The sequence below is a fragment of the Dermacentor andersoni genome, chromosome 3, assembly GCF_023375885.2.
Source record: "Dermacentor andersoni chromosome 3, qqDerAnde1_hic_scaffold, whole genome shotgun sequence".
Lineage (NCBI taxonomy): Eukaryota > Metazoa > Arthropoda > Arachnida > Ixodida > Ixodidae > Dermacentor > Dermacentor andersoni.
The window spans coordinates 84263808-84286201 of NC_092816.1; the positions used below are offsets into that span (position 1 = coordinate 84263808).

Consider the following 22394-nt stretch of genomic DNA (forward strand, 5'->3'; position numbering starts at 1 on the left):
ACCAGGTACGGTCACACACACACAGACACAAAGAAAATGGTATCCGTGAGGTATCTCTCCTGAAGTAGTGGAAAGTCCAGGAACCACCAACCAGACAAAGTCATAAATGTCATAATGATTATAAGGAAAGTCTACAACATGAATAGGTGTGTCTGGTAGAACCGGGAAAAGAAGACAGTAGGACAGAACTCCAGTTGACGTCTATTTAACGCGAAGTGAACTTGCTATGATCGGCTCCTGAACTACGTGTGTGTGCATATTGAGTGTGGTTTTCGAGCTTTAAATATCCGTATTAAAGAGCAGCATGCTATACGGAGGAGGAATAAACTTCATTTACAGAAATACGAAGAAATGACTTTATCTGCAGTGAATTATAGACAGGCTCGACATTATATAAACATATTTACATGGAGTACGTCGTACATATATTGTTCAAAGTTTTAGTAGTGATCCAGAGTGTTGTGTTGCTCTGGTGGTGTTTCTGATGCGTCGGTTTCTTCCAGTGCAACTGTAGATCGAAACGCGACAATTAAGCGTATGTCTCAATGCGCTTGCTTCCTTCGCAATGCACATCCTTCGCCCGAAATGTCGTCGGCGAAGGACGTCACCTTCACAACGTCTTCATGACGTCGCTGTCAGGCAGCGCACACGTGGATATATTTCTTAAGCATTCAAAGACGGCCGTAATTTAGGGCCATAGCCGAAAGGAATGACGATGTGCAAACGCTCAAAGAGCTCTGCCCAGGTCTTGTGGCCTTCACTGAATCATTCCTCATACTTTTTTGACAGCTGCAATGCGAAAGAAAGAGTCGCAATATATTTTGTTCAGAGCACTTGCCTTTTACCCTTATACGTCCAACTCGGCCAATGAAAAATAGCAAAAAAAAAAAATATCTTACGGCTCACAATCTCAGAGAGACGTTTTATTGACGTCGACACCAGCGCTCTTGACGGACAGCACGCTGTCGCTGGCACGATGCCATTGCATGCCTTACACGGCGCGCTGAGGCTTTGGAAGGGTGTCAGAAACTTTGACGCTTGAATTCTTCATGTCGACAGAAATTAGCGCAACAAAATTCACTGAATAGGCCTGACGAGGTTAACCGAACGATAGTTTTTAGCGTGCTGGCAATTATACTGACGCTCGAGGCGCATTCACGTCGTCCTCATCGCCGCCGCCATCGTAGTGCTGTCCCGCTGATCGCGCGCGCTGGATTAGGGGGTCTCCAGATAAGCGGAGTGCGTTTTAGTGCAAAAAAACGACGAGATCAAGCGGACGCGATGCCAACGCTATATACGTTTACGCTCAATCGACTCCGTAGCGGAGCAAGTGCAGTATTATGCTTTCGACTGCTGTCATGGGCTTTTGGCGCACGCGCAGTGTTTTATACATAGCAGGCAACACTACGAAGGCTAGTGAGCCTTCTCTCACTGTGCGCATCTGCGACCAAAAAGTAGTGAGTGTCATTTGAAAGAAATAGATTAGGTACGCGCCATGTGATTCGATGTAAAATTATGCCTTGAGGTTTTATACAGCTAGACATGACCAAATGTGCGCAAGATACTGGATATGACGCAATATATTATCTAAACCTAATTACCGCCAAACGCGCGGAGTAACATCGTTCTGCGACGAGCAACCACAGCGCATCACTTGCGCTCACGACCAAAGCACCAGTGCGCCGTCTACCAGAAGCACAAATACGCAACAAGTGGTAAACAATTAGACCCAAACTGGCCTCCTCCCTCCATGGCTTGCTTTGTTGCCCGGGTCGACTAAGGACGCAGTGAGTTCCACAGAGGGGACATTTTCCTTGAGTGTAGCGCAATTAGCTCGGCAAAGGCAGGTGATCTAAAACGTTGCTCGGATTTACGACGCTGAATTTTAGGCCGGTTACAACAATGCTCTGGTCTGAGCCGTTAACATCAAGCTAACTAATAGTTATCTGTAAGTCATCTACTATTTCACTAGCCGCTGACCAACGCCGACGGTTTTCCGTCTCTTTCATCTCGTGCACCGTCTAGTGTGACGCCTGCCACACCATTGGCGGCGCTTATGACGCCAGCGTTGTGAGACGCCCGGCAGCTGCCAGGGCGATGTTTCTTTTGCATAGCAGGAGGAGGAGCCGCCTGGCGTGCTGCGTCTCACCGTCATGTCGCACCCTCGTATAATTAGAACAGAGACCGAGTACCATAAGCGCAACGTTCAATCTTGCTATCGCCGTCGAAGCTTCGCCATTCGGGTCAAAGGGAAATTTTTTTTACCACCCGCTCGACGTACCTTGTGAACTAACGATGGCCCGTTTACGGCAGAAGCCAGACTTACACGGCACACTTGTCGAACCCGTCCGCTGGTCGGTTCCAGGCCTCGTAGTCCGGGATCGTCGTTCTATACCTATAAGTGTCGGCCGCATGTCTCCTCATGACCCTGGTGCTCCCAGAAGAGATGTCTGGCCGCGGGACGGAGTGGTGTACGGCAGTCCGGGCACTGACGGTTGAAGGGCATTGCGACGTTTTCTTCATCTTCGTCCTGGTTCCCTCTTGTTCACCGTGGGAATATAGGACCTCCGGTGATCAAAAATGCCAGAGGTTGTGATAAAATTCGATTGCAGATGGAAGGAAAATCCCTTGGCAATCGCGATCGTATAGCGTCTTATGCTTAATAAAGTGTGCTTTTAAGTGTGTACTTATGGAGTCGGCCCGTGATTTAATCGCATGGCGTCCTGAGATAAACACTTCGCACATCTACTTCGAGCTCACCTGCAGTTCGAAGTATCCATTGAGAAAAGTTTCTAGGACTCAATCAGCATCCCTGGAGGATAACCTTCAGGGATAAGATGGCGCACGTGCCACAGTGCGCTTGGATGAGTTCTGGCTGCACGGAAGGAAAAAAACTGCAACACGCCACCGGTTCAGTCACTCGATAAGCCATGCACGTCGAACCAGCGCCAGTCAGTACGTACGCTAACGACCATTGCTGCCGACAAGGATCGAAGCAATTGCGGCGTATCGAAACAAGCGGCGAAATCCTTCTCTTCTCGCCGTCGGAATTGACTGCCCTTAACGAGACACAAGAGGCGTCTTCCCTTCACACGTACACGGTCGCGAGGGCTCAATGGTGCCGTTATCTTTCGCAACGCTGTGACTCTGCACCCGCGCTCCTACGCACACGTGTGTTGCCACCGCGAGGGGCACTAGCGTTAACGGCCCGCGGGCAGGAAATTTGCTGCACCTATTCCACCCCGGCCGTTGGTTTCGCGATAGAGTAAGCTACGAATTCTTCAGTCGTTTACGAGGCGTTCTGGCAGGTCATTGCGCTGCGCCCGACTTGTCGACGTTCGGTGTGAGAAAGATCGAGGGGCGAGTGAGCGCGCATTGGAAAAAAAAAAAAAAAGGCGCACGGCGCGAGGCTGATAAGATTTGCTGCGATCTGGATCGATCCGGTGAGCCGTCTCGGAGCCGTGCCCATAAGTTACCCCGTTAAGGCGACACTTCGAAGAAAGTTCTGAGTCGTCGATATTTTTGTACTACGTTCCAGCGGAGTTCTGGTCGAACAGGTCGTTGAACCGTGCGGCTGGTCGCTCGTGTAACGTTTTGGTGGAAACATGTCTGACGCGAGTTTCTGCGACGTCCCTTGTGCAGCGTTTCCGGAAGTGTCCTGGAAAGGTAAATATGCAATGTGTTTACCTCTTTATTCATTTTTGATTGCATATATTGTGAAAATAACTCGCATCCAATGTGTGTTCGCGGAAAAGGGGCTACTGGCACTTTTTTACTTCGTATTTTTGCACGTAATAAGGAACGAATGAGATCATTTGTTTACATGCCCGTCACAATACTTCAAACCCGTTCACGTGTCGAACTGATCCATTTAGCGCCAGATAACTCGGTATATTCAGTTGAGCGTATGCGCTGCGCCGAAACAGACAGTTCTCGTTGCGAACCCGCTGTATATGTGTTGAAGCGCTTTTATTTACAGTCGGGAAAAGCTTCAACGTTATCCCTCGTGCTCGAGCGTCGGCGTACAATAAGCAGTATTATATATTTATGCGCAGAGGCGCAGTTTTGAGGGACATCTTGTTTCGCTTGAGCCTTTATTCGCAAGAGATGAATATACTTGCTATAGTTTGCCACAGTTCCTGTATGAAGAAATGGTTTTTCGAATCCACTCACTTTGTTCCTCTGCGAAAAGGCGGTAACCACTGTTGGGTAACCCCGTGCCCAAAATAAATCTTAGGTCACCGCGTTCAGCCTCTAAGGTGCATGTAAATGGTGAGAAGTGTCGGTCCAGAGTTGTATGTTTCGTACTGCTCTTTCAAGTTGAAGATACGGTTTGTAATGGCTGATTCGTGTTTCCAAAATGGCTGCCTGGCTAGGACTTGTGTCTCTGATACTGCAAACATTGTCTCTTCTTGAACTATACGAGTAATTGAACCTTACATGTGCGTGCGGTAGACTGCTCACTTCATATTTCATTACCGTTTAAAAGAAAACAGTTGTGGAAATACTAGCTATTCCACTATACAGTAGGCTGTATTGACGGCTATATACAAGGAACTTAAAATGTATCACAAGGCATTTGCTATGCTGTTCAGATTTTTTTTCTCTTTATTAGTATTTTATTCAGCTACTCTCCTGATCCGTTCTGAGCATGTTCCACCCTTCGAAATGGGAACAAGGCTAGGGCAACTTTTATTCGTTGACATAACTCGAACCGTAACCAAACCGTAACCCAAACCGTACACATTTAAAATAGAGGCAGCGTGAATTGTAAAAAAACAAAAAGAAACCATAGAAATATTTATTCAAAAAGAGAGAGAGAATGATAAATGAGATACGAAAGGGAGGGAGGATAACCGGTAGATAGATATCCAGTTTGCTACCCTGCACTGGGGAAAGGGTGGGGGGAGACAGAAAGATAAAGTAAAATGCACATACACAGAAAGAGAGAGAGATTACAGGAAAAACACACACACACACACACACGCGCACACGCACAAACACACAATATTCATCGAAACCGCATTAGGTGAAAAGCTAGTTTCAGAAAGACGTGACACGTTTGCCAGAATAGAAAAGTTGCATGCCAGCATAATTTATCCAACTTTGCGGATAAATATACGAGAAAGTCGGAGGAGTTCCCGCTTGAGTGCGGATATTTGCGCTTGCAACAGGATGATGGCCGAGAACACTCCATCCCGATTGATTCGCGTGCGCGCCAGTGTTTGGCGTTCTCAGTGCTTTAAGTGTGTTTGAATTTCACGCTTGCTTTTTTTTTCTACTGTTAAGAAAAAATGAAGTAACAAAAGTGTATTCTTTGTGTACACTGACGTTCTGGACTCTCTTGTAATAACTGTAATAACCCTCTGTAATGACGTTCTATAATAACTTTTCTCTCGCGCATAAATGGTTGCCTTGTCCTTCACGGCATTAACAAGCTCGTCCAGTTTAGATGGCTTTCAATTTTAATATGTTCAAGGAATGAAAGAGATCATTTCAGGACTAATGACATTGCCGCTTGTAGATTGTGAACACTTCTGGTTCTTTATTCCACTGAGCAACCTAATCGACAAGTTAGCTTCGGTCGTCATGGAAACGAGCTAGTGTTACTGATGATGCTACGCGCACACAAGGTATTTGTTAAGAAGCGTCCTAGTACAAGTGGGAATATTATTTGCAAGAAAATCACTTTTTATTGCGATAGTAACTGCATATTGATACTCCAAGGTTATTTTCGCCGTCAGCGTCGTCGTTATGTTCCTTGAAGACTTATGCTGCGTATTTGACTATGTTATTCGGTGGCATAGTTCCCAATTAGATACGTTGCTTTTATTTCCTTTCAGGATTAGCTCAGCTGCAAAAACATAATATATGTGACTCAGTTTAAAATCTGAAGCTTGCGGAACAGTATGAAAATGGTTTAGGCGAATTACCGCGGTAAGCTTTTGTGAAAATTCCTACCAATTCGGTCTAGGCCGTTGTTTCGTACGACAAACAGGCAACCATCAAGTACCTCTCTGTCACTTTGAGTTAACAAAAAAACAAAGAACACAGGATCAGCAAGCCAACCTACTATGCAATTTTAGATCTTCAGTCACATGTTCCGATCAATAAAAAACTTTTCTTTTTATGGCAAGAATCATACAGAGACGGTTACTTTCTCCATATACACGGGGATGCTGCCGGCAACATCTAAACGGTATATATAAAGCAGAAAGGGTGTTTTCGCATTCATAATATACCAGCCTGGTAATAAAAACCGACTTCAAGAGTTATTGCGCCCCTAAGCGGGCTTGGGCTCTGAGGAGGCTATAGAATATATGCAAAATCGATGCTACACTATTCAACCGCCCAGGTTGCTCAAGCCATATCTTACGTTATCGTCTGGTTATTCCTCGGAATTTTCGAGAATTGCAGCGCGCAAAACAAAAGTCTCGAAACATTTCATTCACAACACATGCGGGATAGACGTTGTCAGAAGACCGGTGGGAGGCCCAGCTGACAAGCCCAGGGCCTGAGAACCAGCTACGGCTGGTGAACAGGCCTAGTCACGTGGTCAGGGCTACTCGCGATTCGGGCACTACACCTTCGGGCATTACCAGCTTGGTCTCCGTAATAAAGCTTATTCACTCACTCAGAGCACATGCCTTTCGTCCTAAGTGTTCTCAGGTTAATAAAAACTGAAAATTGATTCTGCTGTTCACAATATGCAAGTGTTGCAGTTTCACTGGTCACCGCTGTTTACGAGCAGGGCAAACGACGCCTGCGCAATAACATTATACGCCTTGGTGAAGCGTGGTAAAGCCTTTAGCGTACGAGAAATTTTCGGCGCACCGGTGTATCGTCGCACCCGCGTATAGTTAAAACACCTTAACGCTATACCTTGCTGTTACCAGTGCCTTGGCCTTTTAGCCCTTCGGGCAAAACTGCGAAACCTTTATTGTCGTTTCAAATTGATAGACGATCCCGCATAAACAGGGATAGAACAAAGACGAGCGTACTAAAAGTGATGAAACCTTTCACGAAATTTGTCTAGTGCTAAGAAAAATAGAACACTTTTTCTTAGAGACTGTGTAGCAAATGTTGCTTTAGTGGTTTTCTGTGATGGCACAGTTCTGCGTATTATAAAGCAAAGCCTGCTGCCACAAACATGGCTCTTAATTTTTATTAGCCACTTTTTACAGGTGTATCTCAGCAAGGGCTGCTGAGTTTTCCTTAGGCTGGGCGCCGCAGGGGTAGTGACATGCTGATGTGGCAAAAAGAAAGAACTCAGAAAATTAAGGAAATTAAAGAAACATATGCAGACTAGGAGAACAAACAAGTGAATGAATGAATGAATGAATGAATGAATGAATGAGACCAAGTAGGTTTATGACATGGGAGTCGCAATGGAAATGAAGGCAGAAAATAAATGATGCCAAACCGACGCCTGCACTATAAAGTGTCATGAGGCTTTGGGCATGTTCTTTGGTGCGGGAGAGCTCTAGTTCCGTTACTCTTTTTTTTAAAATATGGCAGTCACTGCGGGAGTAGTTGCAGAAGCTTAGATTTTGCAGAATTTAGTATTTGCAGATGCTTAGAACTTATTTTAGAGTGTTTTTCTTTCCACCGCTCTAATAGCCCTAGTGGGGCTGAGAGTATAAATAAATGAAATGAAAGACTGGAAAGCCTCACACTTGTAAAAAAATAAAGAAAACGTGACTAACTGAAGTGATAATGAGGCGCAACAACTGTGAACAGCGTGGCGCAGATATGACATGGTGGCCATACTCGTAAATGGTTGCCCAAGAGCATCTTGCTGCTCGCACTTTCTTGCCTTTTACACAATGGCTTGCTTTATCTGTACTTGTTCGCTTTTCGCGCAAGAACAAGAGGTCCGCTTTTATACGGCTGTCGTATAAAAATCTCCTCAGATCACGCAACCATGCGGACGATAGGCCAGGCTTGACCTCCTCTTGGATGGCCCATTGCAGCGCTAGAGAATTTTCCGTAGCCTTGGCTGCAGCCTCTTTGCACAGAGACTGAAGGCCAAGGGGTGGTAGTTGCTGCATAAATGTATTCATATTGAACACGTTGATTTCACGTCGCCGTGAAAACATTAATTCGGAAGCCATCTGTGATTCGCTTATTTATATTCCTGTTAACACGCATAACATTTCAATGTCTCACATACATGTAGCTAAAGCGACAAAACCACTTAGCGCTAATTGCTTAATCCTCATCTATTAGGTGTTATTGTTCATGGTACGCTGGCAATGCATATATCTTATCAGCGCATGCCTCATGAGCATATGAAAGGCTGGTGCGTAAACATTGGAGGGCCGATTATTTTTCCTGATATTACTGTACACTTTCCAGCTGCATTCAATATCGCTGCGTAAAACTCGATTACCACGCCCCGCATCTTTTCGTTGGTGAACTACTCTCCATTTCTCCCAACGCCGAGCCCACGTATATTTCCATACGTGCAGTCCCCTGACAAAAGAGTTCCACGCCACAGCGTACGCTACAACACTCTCTTCGTGTCCCGTAGCAGGGCTTGCATCCAATCCTAAGAGCTACAAAGTTACGAAGAGCGAAACAGACACTATTTCTCATCATCGGCATTTTTCAAAGTGTGGAAATTACTTCACGAGCCCCGCCACCAATCCGGAAAGTGAACGGGCTCACCCGCGGGGCGGCGTGCACGATACCTTTCCATCGAGACAGCGCATCCTCTAATTCGCGCCAGTGTGTCTTCGCCACGGATGTTAAGGGCGAAAACCGGAGCGACTACTGGAGATCTCACTGAGCGGCAATGAATTTGATACGAAGAAAAACAGCAGCTGTCCGTGACGGGGTCGGTACACGTTAATCGTCGACGAATTCGGCAAGACTGTTACAAATATACTTGCGTTTTAATTTTTTCCGTTTATGATATTGGTCCCCAGCGTCGCGAGTGGGCTGCATTGTTGATCGAATTGGGCCTGCGCTCACTCCACGCAGAAAAACTCCGCGCCAAGGTGTCGCTGAGTTCGAGAGTGCTGGGCAAATCGTGGCGACTCCTCTACATCTTCGGCGTTCCCTTGCTGCTGCTTCCAGTGGCCATGTATGTTGAAGGAAAGGTATATTCTAGCGCTTTATGTTTGGCAATTTAGCCGGTGCTATATGGATAGTATGTAGACAGGGGCAAAGAGAGAGAGAGAGAGCAATACAAGGCTGGAATAATTTAACGATTACATTCCGACGCTATTCCTATTTGCGCTTCGTGAGTGGCTGAAACGGCGCTCCGCCCAAGTTGTCACCGCGATGCGTCGGCCGCAAACGGAGGAACATGAGAAAAGAATAAAATTATATTCCTGTAAAGGAAACGATAAATTAAACCCTACATTATGTACCATTACATCAATGGAACGAACGCTGTAAAGGAGCCACAAGTATACATCACCGTTTGTTCTAGTGCACTGAATTGTTCACTCTCAAATCTTGCACAGAGATGGCATCAGGCTGCCGATGCAGACGAATACGAGGTATGAGGGGAAGGGACGAAATGAGGTGCATTACTGGACCGTTTAGTCCAAAACTAGCTAGAAAGACGCATTGTTTGTGGAGGGGCCTGAAAAAGAAGAACATAATTTTTTATGATGATGATGGTGATTTATTGGCCTCCACTTTGCAACCGGCGGTGATAAATGATCACGTAGCGTGCTTGATTTAATCAGGTATACTATAAACCTTCTTATCTACCATTTTCGTATCTATCTCCTTAATCTTCCTTTCATTCGTTTTTTTTTTGTTTTGCGCTACAGCAGCGTCCTCTGTCGTATTTAACACAAAACCTTAGGCAATGGGCCTAATGCGGTGCGTGTCTTGTTGAGAGGTTAGGGACAGGCGGGCGCCACTACTCCGTTGCCTCAAATTCAACATTCTTTGTCTATCACCGCAGGCGACGCCTACTTCTGGTTTACTCTGGGTCTGGTTTACTCTGGAACTTGTGTAAGAGTTACGTATACGTTACTCTGGAACTTGTAAGAGTTACGTATACGTTACGTATCTGCACGTCAGAAGTGTGCGTCAAGTGGGCGCGAGCGCATTTTTGGTGTCTTCTTTGTTCTCGATTGCAGTTAGGTTCCTTTTTATCATTTACCAACATTTATATTATTTATCAATATACAATTCATCTTTATTCATTTTATCAACTTAATGTTGCTAATATTGTTTCTAATGATGATTTTTTTTTTGCGTTCTTCAGAAAAGTTACTTGTGTTGCTTGTTTCTTGAATTGTGCAGCTCGCCCCCCCCCCCCCCCCCCGCCGGCTTTGCAGTAATACCAGCATTTACAAAGCAAGTACTCCCCAAATAAGTAAATGAATAAGTAAACAAATATTTCAGCGTTTGCACAGCGATATTTATGTTAACATAACGCAAGTGGTGCAGACAGCATCATCAAGAAGACATATCCATGCGTGTGAATTGAATTAATGACTTGCGTTTCAATGTTGCCGCTCCCATACTTGTTGCACAACATCTTCGAAGCTTGTGCCTACGGCTCACACGGCCCTCTGAAGCAGAATTCTCAACGCAGGCAGGATGGTGCGCATACATTCTCCTTTGGATGGCGTTCTACTGGTCGGCCGAAGCGATTCCACTGGCCGCTACGGCGCTGATGCCTGTCTTCCTATTCCCGTTTTTTGGCATTCTGAATTCGCAGAAGGTGGCTTCCTTCTACCTCAACGTGAGTACATCTCAACTGACTGCGTCTGCTGCATTTCATTGCAATCATTTCTTTTTATCAAAACGAAACTAAGAAGCTGCAATCTGCTTTGCTATTCAAATAAATAATTTCGAACCGAAAAAAAAGAGACAGCACACTTTAGCGATTTCTTCGGTTCCGATCTCGTTTACAACGACAGCAGCATTACCACACAGTCAAGACGCCCATCTTCTTTGCCGTTGTTTTGGTTATGGTTGTAGTTGTTGTCATCTCAAGATATGTCTCATATCCATGAGAAGGACTGATCACACTTTAATTAATGAGTTTATTTGTTCTGGTTGCCTACTTCTTCTACCACTATGCAGAATTGGACAACAATCCAACGGCTGTATGGCGGTTTGTTCGGCGGTAAGGATGTGGTCAAATAAAACTTGTAATTAAAAGTAATATTCAAAAAATATTTAACATAATATTTGTCAAACAAATATAATTGTTTGACAGTACAGAGACAATATATGAATCAGAAAAAGTTCTGTCCATGTCTTATTTTTTTTGTGTGTGATGGACGCAACTTCCTTTCTGTATGACCAGTAATGCACTTTGTGGAATTCGAACCACGCACTTGAAAAGACTTTAAGTACGCTACATATATTTCGTTATAAATGCTTACGTTTATACAACTCGCTGTTATTTCATGAAAGGCTTATGCTTATTTTTCTTTGTTCGCGGTGGTTCAACATTTTACTGCATCAATATGTTTGATTCAGACAGTTTTGGTGTATGATGTTTATTTTTGCTTGCTTTGTGTAAAACAGTCATATTTCTTTGTTTCCATGGTTCAGTAGGACAGCTTCCAAGCTGCCCAATGAGGCTGCAGCGTGGGAGTTGAGATGACCTTCAAATTGTAAGCCTGCGTAGACCAATTTTTATTCTCGTTTTGATGAAATCAAAATTTAGTTCACAAGTGAGGAAGCAGTTGCTGTATTCAAGGCTTCAGGCTGTTAAAGCTCAGTGAGTCGTCCCGAAGGTCCCGCCATAGTCCTTCAAATAGACTCTTCGGCTATAACTTTTGCTACAAGTGCTGTTACGAGAGAAGTAACGCCGTGCTATTTACATAATTTGAGCAATTTCATTTTCGCTGTACGTTTGTAGCACTACCATATGCGGCACATGGCGCCTGTGAATAATGTAAGTTAAAAAATTAAATTATGGGGTTTTACGTGCCAGAACCACTTTCTGATTATATGGCACGCCGTAGTGGAGGCCTCCGGAAATTTCGACCACCTGGAGTTCTTTAACGTGCACCTAAATCTAAGTACACGGGTGTTTTCGCATTTCGCCCCCACCGAAATGCGGCCGCCGTGGCTGGGATTCGATCCCGCGAACTCGTGCTCAGCAGTCCAACACCATAGCTACTGAGCAACCATGGCGGGTTTAATGTAAGCTACTGTGTATAAACTACGTGCCATTGTCGCGGCCTCGTCGCTGTTGGCTTTCACGTTGACGCTTTCGACGTTGTTTTCCGCAGACAACATTATTGTCGGTGTATCATCCATTGAGGCTATGCGCGATGTTTGAGGCTTATCATCATCATTGTCATGTGCGAATTCGATCTGCTGCCGACGCTGTTTTGTCGAGCACGTTAAATTGCACGCGAATTGCAATTTGCACAGAGACATACCACCGTTTTGTCAAGAACAATTTCTCTGCGGTTCACAGAATGTAGTCCTTATCCACTACAGTAGTGTTCTTTCTGGCCTCAGAAATACATGAACAGATGCCACTGCCCTTAGAGCCTGTGCGCATGCGCAAAGCTTTCCCCTAATTGCCAAGCACTATTGTGCGAAAACTCTGCGGCTCCATCATCAGTCTGATTGGGCAAGAACGGATTCCATATGGACCAATCGGGAGATATTTTTTTTTCAAAATACGTTGTAGCCCATACGATCTTGTCATGCGTCTAGCTCTGCGTAGCCTATGGCGGTGCACATGGGCAACACAACATGAAGACATCAACGGCAAGGCCGTACTTAAAAGAGAAAGTGGAAGTGTTTCGCCCAAACCTTAAAGAAAGCCTAAATGTGTGACTGAGTGGTTGTAAAGCGTCAAATCACTGACAACATTAACGTAGGTTTAATATGGTGTCAGCCAAGGTATAGTGGAGCTGTAGATAAATATTTTAAAATCTCCATTGTTTTATTTTGCGCAAACGTTACGTATGTGTTCTGATTTTGACTTAACGCCAAATAAGTTCTGTATTGTTGAGCCAGGCAATATCAACAAAAGAAGTCGCAGTTTCACCTGCAAAGCGAAGCATTGACTGCGATAGCAAATTATTAGACCGCTATACGAACTAAGGTTAGTAGTTTTATCGGCCGCATGAACTTGTAAACATAGGCACGCTAACTAAATTAACAAGCATGGTGTCATGCACGCACACGCAAACATGAACACATCTGACTCGATGACCGCGGGAACTCGCTGTCACAATGCTGGCGTGCGGAAAAGCGGCAGCAGCAGCGAGCGAAATGACATTCGGGCTGTTTATCGGCTTCAACGAAATGTGAGCGCCGAGAACACATAGCACACACAAAGCTACGGGCCGCCGACGCACCTAGACTCTGCCCCCAACGAAAATGGCTCTCAAGATACGGCCGAGCGACCGCGCGAAGTCGTCACCTGGATGTCCACAAAATTGCTATCGCAATAAAATGATCCGGCTGGACAAACATAAATTGCGAGCAACTGTATCAGTGTATTATCAATAGACACACAGGAAGCAATTGTTTATTGCCTGCAGCCATTTCCTTTTCTAGAAGCAAAAACCTGCTTTCTGACCGTCATTTTGTTCGCGCTGAATCTGCAGACCAGAGCAAATATACAAAAACTTCTGTGACAACCTTATAAAGCCAGGAGACAATGAAGCTCAGGAAATCAGACGAGAAATGATTCCTTTTACTGGCATACGGGATTTGAAAGGTCGTTACTTCGTCGCCGCTATACCGTCATCGTCAAATCACCTGCACATCCTCGTCTTCACGTTCGCCATACGGCGAGTAACAACATTGCCACCCACCACCGCCATTGTGGGATCCAGCTGATGCCTCTGCGGCAATGTTAACTTTTTAACCGGATGATCTTAACCCCTCGGCTATTATGCAGTTGTGATCTTCTCAATTTGTGATGAGCTGTGCGCACTACTCAGACTTTGAACGACAGCGTCTTTGCGTGTATTTCGCAGACAGCGAGTAAAGGGGTTGCGTGATTAAGATGATGTTCTGCGCGTTGCAAACAGTTTGTTCTTGAGAAGATAGTGGTGTCAGCAACTGTGAGAGGCGGCTGTTGTCGCAGTGTTTACCCGGACAAGTTGCTGCAGTCTGCTGATGTTTCATTGCTCAGCTGCAAACAAAAATAAATTTTAGAGGTGAGGGTAAAGAGGAAGCTTTAGCTTGGGGACTCCTATCTAAATACGCGGAAAAGTAAAAATAGTGCTTCTTGACAACCGCTTCCCTAAGTTTGATGAGGTTTGTTACCATTTCAAGATAACTTAGAAACGAGTGAATGCTGGAAACGGATGTTCGGTTTAGGCCACCAATTGTTTTATAAAAACTGTTTAGAACCATAAACGTTGCACAAACGAAAGTATGAAGTTTACAACTCCGTAGTTTAGAAATAAAGAAACAATATTAGAATTCAGGAAACTGCACTTAATAATGCATATATAGCGCACAATATAGATATAATATACACCTCTGAAAACTTACTGATTTGGGAATAGGATTTCTGCAAAGCTCCTGTAAGCATTATACCGAATCCACGTAAGCTGTGAATCAATGTACCAAATTTATGCGCTTTAGATGCTCTAGCGGTTGCAGTTGACGAAACTGCGGCCTCTGTTTTTGGTGCAGCACTACAAATTTTTAAACTTCTTGCTTCTATTTTCTTTTCCAAGCTTACCAGTTTTAGGCAATTTTTATAAAGTGAGATCCTAAATCGAAATTTCGCTTTCTACAGGGACTAGAAATATGTTTATTTCTCCAATGCAACAAACCTTTTCTTTTTCTTTTTTTTTTCTGTAAATTTCACTTTATTCGGGGGTTTTCTGAGAAGAGCATTACAGCGTTCGAGGTGCATATGAATAGGGGGCATTGGAGTCGCCGAACTAGAGCTTTCTCTTAAGTTGGCAACGTGCTCTGCCTTCTCTACAAAAGAGAAAAGCGCGGGGGAGACGGTAAGAGAAGTATCAACGAGTTTTGAGCGACGAGTCTGGTGATCTACCAGGAAAATGAGCAGGACATGAACAACTCGCACTGATTTCATTATTACGCGATCGCGCTCGCATGCAGGAAATTGGCATGGTTATGCTGTGCTCTCTCATCATGGCTGGCGCTGTAGAGACGAGCAACCTACACAAAAGAATAGCGCTGAAATCATTACTCGGAATAGGAACAAGCAATCTGAGGTGAGTACAACGTTTCCTTACCGTATAACATACACTGCCACGATTACAGTTAACCGTTTTCTGAGTAGGGGAACAAAAAAGTTCCTACGGGACTGAACCAACTAGATGAAAACGCCGTGAGGCACCGTAAAATTGCTATGTTCAGGAAACATAACCGCAGTGTTGTATATGTTCCAGTGTCTGGAGCGTCCACATTGCATTTTGGTCAGTTAGTGGCGTCTTGTATTAAAATGCAGTTGAAAGCTTCCCACATGGAACAAGTGATCCCATATCTCAAAGAGAACGATAGAAGCAAGCAGAGGCGTCAGATTTTCTACCTTACGGTGCGGGAAGGTGATATCGCGGCATCAAATAAAAAGAAACAAAGAAGGAAAAAAAAGGCCGCTAGCTGCGGGCACAAGTGAAGGTGGGAACAAATTCATTTAGCATTCGCGAAAGACTTGCGTCGACTCGAACTCCAGGAATGCTCTCGATACATTCTGAACCATTGACAGAGCTAACAAACATTAACTGCGACTGTGATGTAAAAAGCGTGGAAAATGTTGCAGACGATATGTTTCCTTATGCAGTGGTGAACTAACTCCCTTTCATATAAAGATAGCACAACTTAACAACCTCACCGTAATATCTGTGCCACTGAACACAAGAACCTGATCACAAGGCTCGCACCCTGCTCACCTTTATCAAGCATATCACGCCATAATGCTACTTCTTAAAAGATGAAAAGAAACCCGGGAACAGGTTTTCAGTTTGCTTACTACCGAAGACGTTTTTTTTTCTCGTCTCTTCCGCAGTTACTTTCCATTTTGATAGTTGGTCGGAATGGATTGCACATAAACATTTGAAACAGTTCAGCGCGGTAATATTCTTTTTTTTTTTGCGGTTGCTCGTTGGGAATATTTATTGACATTCTTCGCACATACATGATTGCCAACGTCGGAATCGCACAAGTAATTAGGAAAGACTACCTTCGACTTCGCTAATACCGTAGGGATGTGAAGACGCTTTCCTTGGACAAGCTCCTGACGGTCAAAGCAGCTGTCAAATCACCATAGGCAACCAGGAAGGCGAGAGGCGACATTACATCTCGTAAGCGTGGCCGCGCATCGTCATATAAAGCCGGTTTCGTACCACGTGTTATGGCGAATGTCGTCAGCGCAATCCGAGACGCGCGTCTCAAGAGTTCCAGACAAGTGTCCTAGCTCCTGGGCAATGCTGTCACATTGCGTGAAGGTTTCCAAGTCAAAAGCCTGTTTCTTCTGCGTAAGCATTTCCGTTCCAAGGAACACTTATGGCTGGTCGTGACGTAGGCACAAATTCGTAGAACTGTGGACGACTTGCGCACGCTTGAAGTCGTGCCAAAACTGTCTTGGGTGGACGCTCCTGGCCGCACCTTGAGTCGCTCACAGAGGCCAGCCTGCCTTCGTTAGGATTTCACTTTTCTTTGACAGCGCTGTACGCGAACGACGTCATTGCGAAAGTAGGCTTAGCAAACAATAGCGCCATCACCACCTATCCGTCCCTGAGAACGTCGATCCAGAATTCAGGAAACGACAGACCCACGGACATGTTTCCGAGAACAAAAAATTACGCTGTTGTAAACTCAGACGACATGTTCAGAATTGGACCTACGTACTTGCGTTCAAATCAATATGACGGAACTAGATTCTGGCCGGTTAGTACGGTGCCGAACTTTGGAAGGCGCCGTAAGAACTGCGCAACCGGAAATAGAACTCTCAATTATATGTGTAACGTTGAGTATAAAAAGACGGCAGCATACTGCATTAATATTCTAGTTAAAAAAATTAAATTGTGGGGTTTTACGTGCCAAAACCACTTGCTGATTATGAGGCACGCCGTAGTGGAGGACTCCGGAAATTTCGACCACCTGGGGTTCTTTAACGTGCACCTAAATCTAAGCACACGGGAGTTTTCGTCCCCATCTAAATGCTACCGCCGTAGCCGGGATTCCATCCCGCGACCTCGTGTTCAGCAGCCCAACACCATAGCCACTGAGCAACCTGGCGGGTCCGAATATTCTAGTTGATATTAAAAGGTAGAAAAGCAACGCCACGTAGATCAGAAACTGGTGGTCTATTAGAGTCCTACAATGGGTGCTAATCCAAAGGAAATGCAAGATAAGGCTGCCAAAGGCTAGGTGCCATGATATTATTAAAAAATTGGAAGGAATAAGGTCGTTGTTGTTGTTGTTGCAGCAGTATGAAAAGTCTGGCTACTGAAAAGTGCGCTATTACACAATGGTAGCCAGACAAACCCACAATAAAAAGACGCTAAACGAGAGAACAGCAAAATCGAGAAAAAAAAAACAGAGAAAACGGAAGCTTTCACAATTACTGAAAGTGAAAAAAACATACCACACACACTCTACAAACAAATAAATTGACATAAAATTGCGAACAATATTAATAACGCGGAACCAGGTAGGTTTGGCTGACTTGACAGGGTTTATAAAGGTCGCTTGGAGAGGCCCTTGTCTTGCGGGGGCCTTAAGATATATTAACATAAAAGGTGATAATAATTCGCAACACTTTTCGTTCTTACTCGCTGTTTGTCACTCGTTCCTGTTTGGACTGCTTGCGTCCAAACTTCGTGAATGCGAGCCGTACTGTTGTCGTGCAGTGGGACATCGGCGCTATCAGCGGCAAGAAATGTTCATTTGCATATTTAATTTCCCACTATTTCAGACTACTGCTGGGATTTATGCTGGTGACCATGGCACTCTCTGTGTGGATACCAAATACAGCGTCAACTTCAATTATGGCGCCAATCGTCATTGCGGTCGTTGATCTCGTGCACACCGCTTCCTCCTCTGTGGAAGACGACGAGGAAGGTACGAGTACTATAATTTTTCATCCCCATAAACAATAACATTAAGAAAGTCACATCTGCATAGCAGCGTTTAGAAGTAGAGTTCTACGGGGTTTTCTAAAAGATAGTAGTTGTCATATACGCGAAGATATCGAGTATGTTCAATTAAACGGCGTGATGTGTAAGCGACAGCATTGCGTCATGTGTTTTTCCGAGGGGCGGAGGGAGGGCTTTCTTCTTTTGCCTCACGCAAGGCAGCAGGCTTTGTGAGAGCCAAGTCTTAGTTTTTATTGTATACGTTTCATAATATTTCACAATCACAGAACCTGCCTGTGCGATTTTCAAGAAGGCATTTGCGGAACATAATATTTCCTGCCAGAGATAGCATCTCAGGCATCAGCATTTTCGGTGGAAGCGATTGTTATTTTGCCTGTTTAAAGTGATGTAAGACCACAAGGAGACGCTTAAACCTTGGTTTTGCAACACTTTCGCTAAAGAGGGAGGTGCAAGCTGCGGTGAAAAACCGAAAATATGTAAACTCGCCGAAGCCATTATATAAAGTTACGAAGAAGAACTGGGAACACGTCGTTTGCGAACTTGCACCGTATTCGTCGGTGCGTGGAGTGTGCCTCCCCATCGCGCGCCGTTCACGCTGCTGCCCGGCTTCCTGCTTCTACCTTCGCCACTTTCTCCTTTTTTTGTCTTGAAAGGGCCCACTATGCTATTTCATAACTGAAAACAGCGGCATGTATCAAATGCTGTAGTTGAGAATATGATTGCGAACTTCCAAGGTCGGCTTGAGCGGATTTCAGCAGCGCTCAAGTACCGTTTTTGAATGTAGCAGTACACTTTCGAAGTGGCGGGCCCCGAGTACCAAACCCTGCCTGACCGCTAATCACATGGATAGGAGATCAGAAAAGATTCTGGAGTTTTACGTGCCGAAACCCCAATATGATTATGAGACACGCGGTAGTGAGCGACTCAAGATTAATTTTGACCACCCAGGGTTCTTTAATGTGAACCTAGGGACGCTCGGTACACGACCTTTTTACATTCCACCCCCATCGGAATGCGGCCGCCGTGGCTTGGGTGAAATCCGCGGCTTCGTATTCAGCAGTGCAACACCGTAGGGCGTGGTTCCGAATGTCGGTGAAGCATGCGTCACAAAGGAAAAAAAATACTTTAAGTGTTAAACTTCTCCTGTTGTCCTCATTCAGTTCAAAGGCCTGAATAAAGAAAGGATTGGCTTTGTTCCCAATAAAAAAGTCGCAGTTTCGCCCAAAAGGCGAAGCATAGATAGCGAGAGCAAATTAGTAGACAGCCATACGAAGTAAGGATAGTACTTTTATTGGCCGTATCAACCTGGAAACATTCACTTGCCAACTAAATTAACAAGCATGGTGTCAGCATGCACAGCACACATGAACACATCACGCTCGATAACCGCTGACACTCGTTGTCAAAACGCTGGCGTGACGAAACGCGGCGGAAGCATTGAGCGAAGTGATATTCGTGCTGTCTATCGCTTCGACGAGAAGTGGGCGACGAGAACAGAGAGCAAGCACAAAGCTACGAGCCGCCAACGCGCCTAGGCTGTGCCCTGAACGCAGACCTCACTCAAGATACGGTCACGCGACCGCGAGCAGCCGCCACGTGCGCAGTTGCAGCCGGAGTAGAACCCCGCGCGCCCCTCTCCTTCCTCCACCCCGTGCCACGCAACGTTGGGTTCCTGGCGCGCCACGGAAGACGGCGCGTTTCCTCTCCGCTTCCGTTCCTTTCGCGTGAGCGAGATTGAGCCGCGATCGTCGTCTCCCCTCGCAAGCTTCTACTCGCACGCTCTCACTGACACTTACAGCCTAGTGCGCGCGGCGACGGTGTTGCGCTTGCAGTGTCCATATAGTTGCTATGGCAATAAAAGTTCGCGAAGTCAAACGGAAGTAAGAATTTGGTGACCGGCGCATCCTTGGGCAGAATATCTTGGAACATTACATCTAGCAGCATAAAAAGGTAACAGGGGCTATAACTTTGACGCTAGCTGTTGAATCTCACTGACAGAAATAGAGAAAATGGAATGTTATTCAAGAAGAAGGGGTTGCAGGGGTTTCTAACAAAGCGCCAAGTAATAGAATTGAGTTTACTTAATGGGAGGTCAGGATATTTGAGCCCCACACATGCGTGTATCATGATGGAATGATTCCGTGGACTAACCGTGAACGTTATGAAATTTTCGCGTTCACTGCTAAAAGTGACTTTTTCTAACTGCGAAATGCTTGCGTTTAGCGTTGATAATTTGTCCGCTGCAATACTTACTTTGCTCTTATATCTGTGGTTTCTAATCTCGTTATCTGCTTCTGCATATTCTCCTATGTGTTCCTGCTCTTGTATTCATAATAATGTTTGATTTATTGAAAATAGCTGTTGATTCTGTAAACTGAGAGCTAAGATACAACTGCTCATTGATGCTGCCGTTAACAATCGTACTTGACATTAGCTAGCAATAATATTCTTACCACAGGCTTAAGGACACAGCTACAGGTTTACTTCTCCTTGAAACTAGAAAAAAAATTAGGCCTAAAAATGTAGCTGATTACCAGCAAGAGAACTATTGTGTGGCTAAGCACACACACACACACAAAAAACCGTGACCGTGTTCTTAGCTTTGATAATTCCCATAATTGAAGCAGTTTAACCTTGATCTCGGATGCTTGAAAGTGTACCCGCGGCGCCTTCCGGTCGTCAGTTGGCTCAGAATTTCCCTTAATGCAAATGACCAACCTCATGTCTGTCTGGTATGTTTGTAGCATACTATTGGACAGAATCGGCATAGGTTCAGATGCCAGGCATGGGTTGAGGCCTTACAAGTACTTGTAGCATGCTGCTTCAATCGACACACGAACGATATTTCGTATCCTTACAAGTGCTTTACAAGTAAGGAGGAAATCACTCCTACACAATTAGTTTTTGCGAAAGCGGCACCGTAAAGAAGATTATCGGGGAAGCCACAGTAAGGAATTGCCTCTAGGGCTTCCCCTTAAACGGGTATCTTCGCGCTAGTTGCTAAAACGAGTAATGTTCTTGCTTGTCTGCTACAGGGAATGCGTCTGAATGCCTTAACAAGGCCAAGGACAGTGCTCCGGTGCCACAGCGCAAGCTTTCAAGGTTAGTAAGTTGTCACCACGTCCTGTCGTAAACTAGACATAAAACCATCGCGGCTAATTTCACCTGGCCGTGACCCAGAATAATGATTCACATCGAGAAGCTTATGCACAAACTTAGCCATTCATTTACCTTAGAGAAATGGAGTCAAAAATTCGCTGCAGCTCACCAAATTGTGGCAGAAGGGGCCGTGCTCCTCTGTGTGTAGCATACGTTCGGTGCCAACCTCCGTTTTTTTTTTTTCAGAGAATGAGTAAGCCATCGATACGGATATGGGCCAGACGTGCGTTGTCTTTGCCTTTTCTTACCCGCCACTGCAGGTCAGTGGATATGGCATTGCTTTGCCGAGTGCGTGGTCGTCGGTTCGATCCCGCATTCCGACGGGCGCAAAACGTAAAAAACGAAAAATGTTTCTGTGCCGTGCATTTTGTGCGTGGTATAAAACTGCAGGTGGTCATATTCCCGTGCTTCGTAATCACATTGTGGTCTCGACTAGTTAAAAAAAAAACAGAATTTGATTAATTTGAAATTTCTGTTTTATAATCTTTGCGTTCGACAATTTTGCCGTATTGGCACTGTTCTCATGCTATCGCTGGGTGTATGAAGCGCGGGCCAAAACTTTTGCTCACAAGAATGATGCGGTGATGGCTGTATACACGGTGGACGAATTTCACCCGTACATTCAGATCCTACGATGGGGGGGGGGGGGGAGGGGTCGGAGGGGGGACATGACTCTCGCTATCGTTGTAACTCGAATGTCGTTTTCGTTTCTGAGAAAAACGTTCGCACGATGATGGGTTATACGCTTATAACACTAGGAAGTTCATTCATTCGTTATTCTGTACTCAAATTAACTTTTTTTTTTCATTTTGAATCAAGCCTCTGCTTATGAGCGCCAGGTGTTGTCAGCTATAGATATAAATGGAAAGCTCTCTTTCACGTTTTTATGAATATGTAGAGCCGCGGAGCTGTTTTGTGTAGCTTTGATAGTTTGGCATCTTTGTTGCTAAATGTGTCTATAAAGACATCAAATTGAAAAGCTACTGAATCTTTTTGGAGCATGTTACGTAATAAAAGACCAAGTTTAAAGATGTGTAAATAAGGAACACTACTGTTTCTGGGGAACCTTCGGGCAAAAGAGTAGAATGCGAAATTCGTCTATTTATTATTGGTATGTGTGGTAACATATGGCGCTTTCTGCGCCAATCTAGTGCTTTTTTAGTTATTCCTACATTGGTGGGCACGAACTCAGCG

The 22394-nt window shown here is 44.9% G+C and overlaps 1 protein-coding gene across 4 annotated transcripts in view; it reads left to right on the forward strand.

Annotated features, from left to right (window-relative positions):
• The first annotated feature begins 2988 nt into the window (after nt 1-2988).
• The window catches only part of LOC126544097 (Na(+)/citrate cotransporter-like), a 41804-nt gene continuing 22398 nt past the window's right edge, over nt 2989-22394 (forward strand). The window contains exons 1-7 of one of the 4 annotated variants that reach the window (XM_050191312.3): nt 2991-3443; nt 3539-3666; nt 8986-9104; nt 10565-10714; nt 15040-15155; nt 17861-18006; nt 21077-21143. In XM_050191312.3, coding sequence (XP_050047269.1) covers nt 3606-3666; nt 8986-9104; nt 10565-10714; nt 15040-15155; nt 17861-18006; nt 21077-21143 — 659 coding nt within the window. In that variant the 5' untranslated portion in view covers nt 2991-3443; nt 3539-3605. Of the gene's footprint in view, nt 3667-8985; nt 9105-10564; nt 10715-15039; nt 15156-17860; nt 18007-21076; nt 21144-22394 lie in introns of those variants that run through there. The other 3 variants (XM_055061269.2, XM_055061263.2, XM_055061276.2) reach the window with 3 other exon arrangements.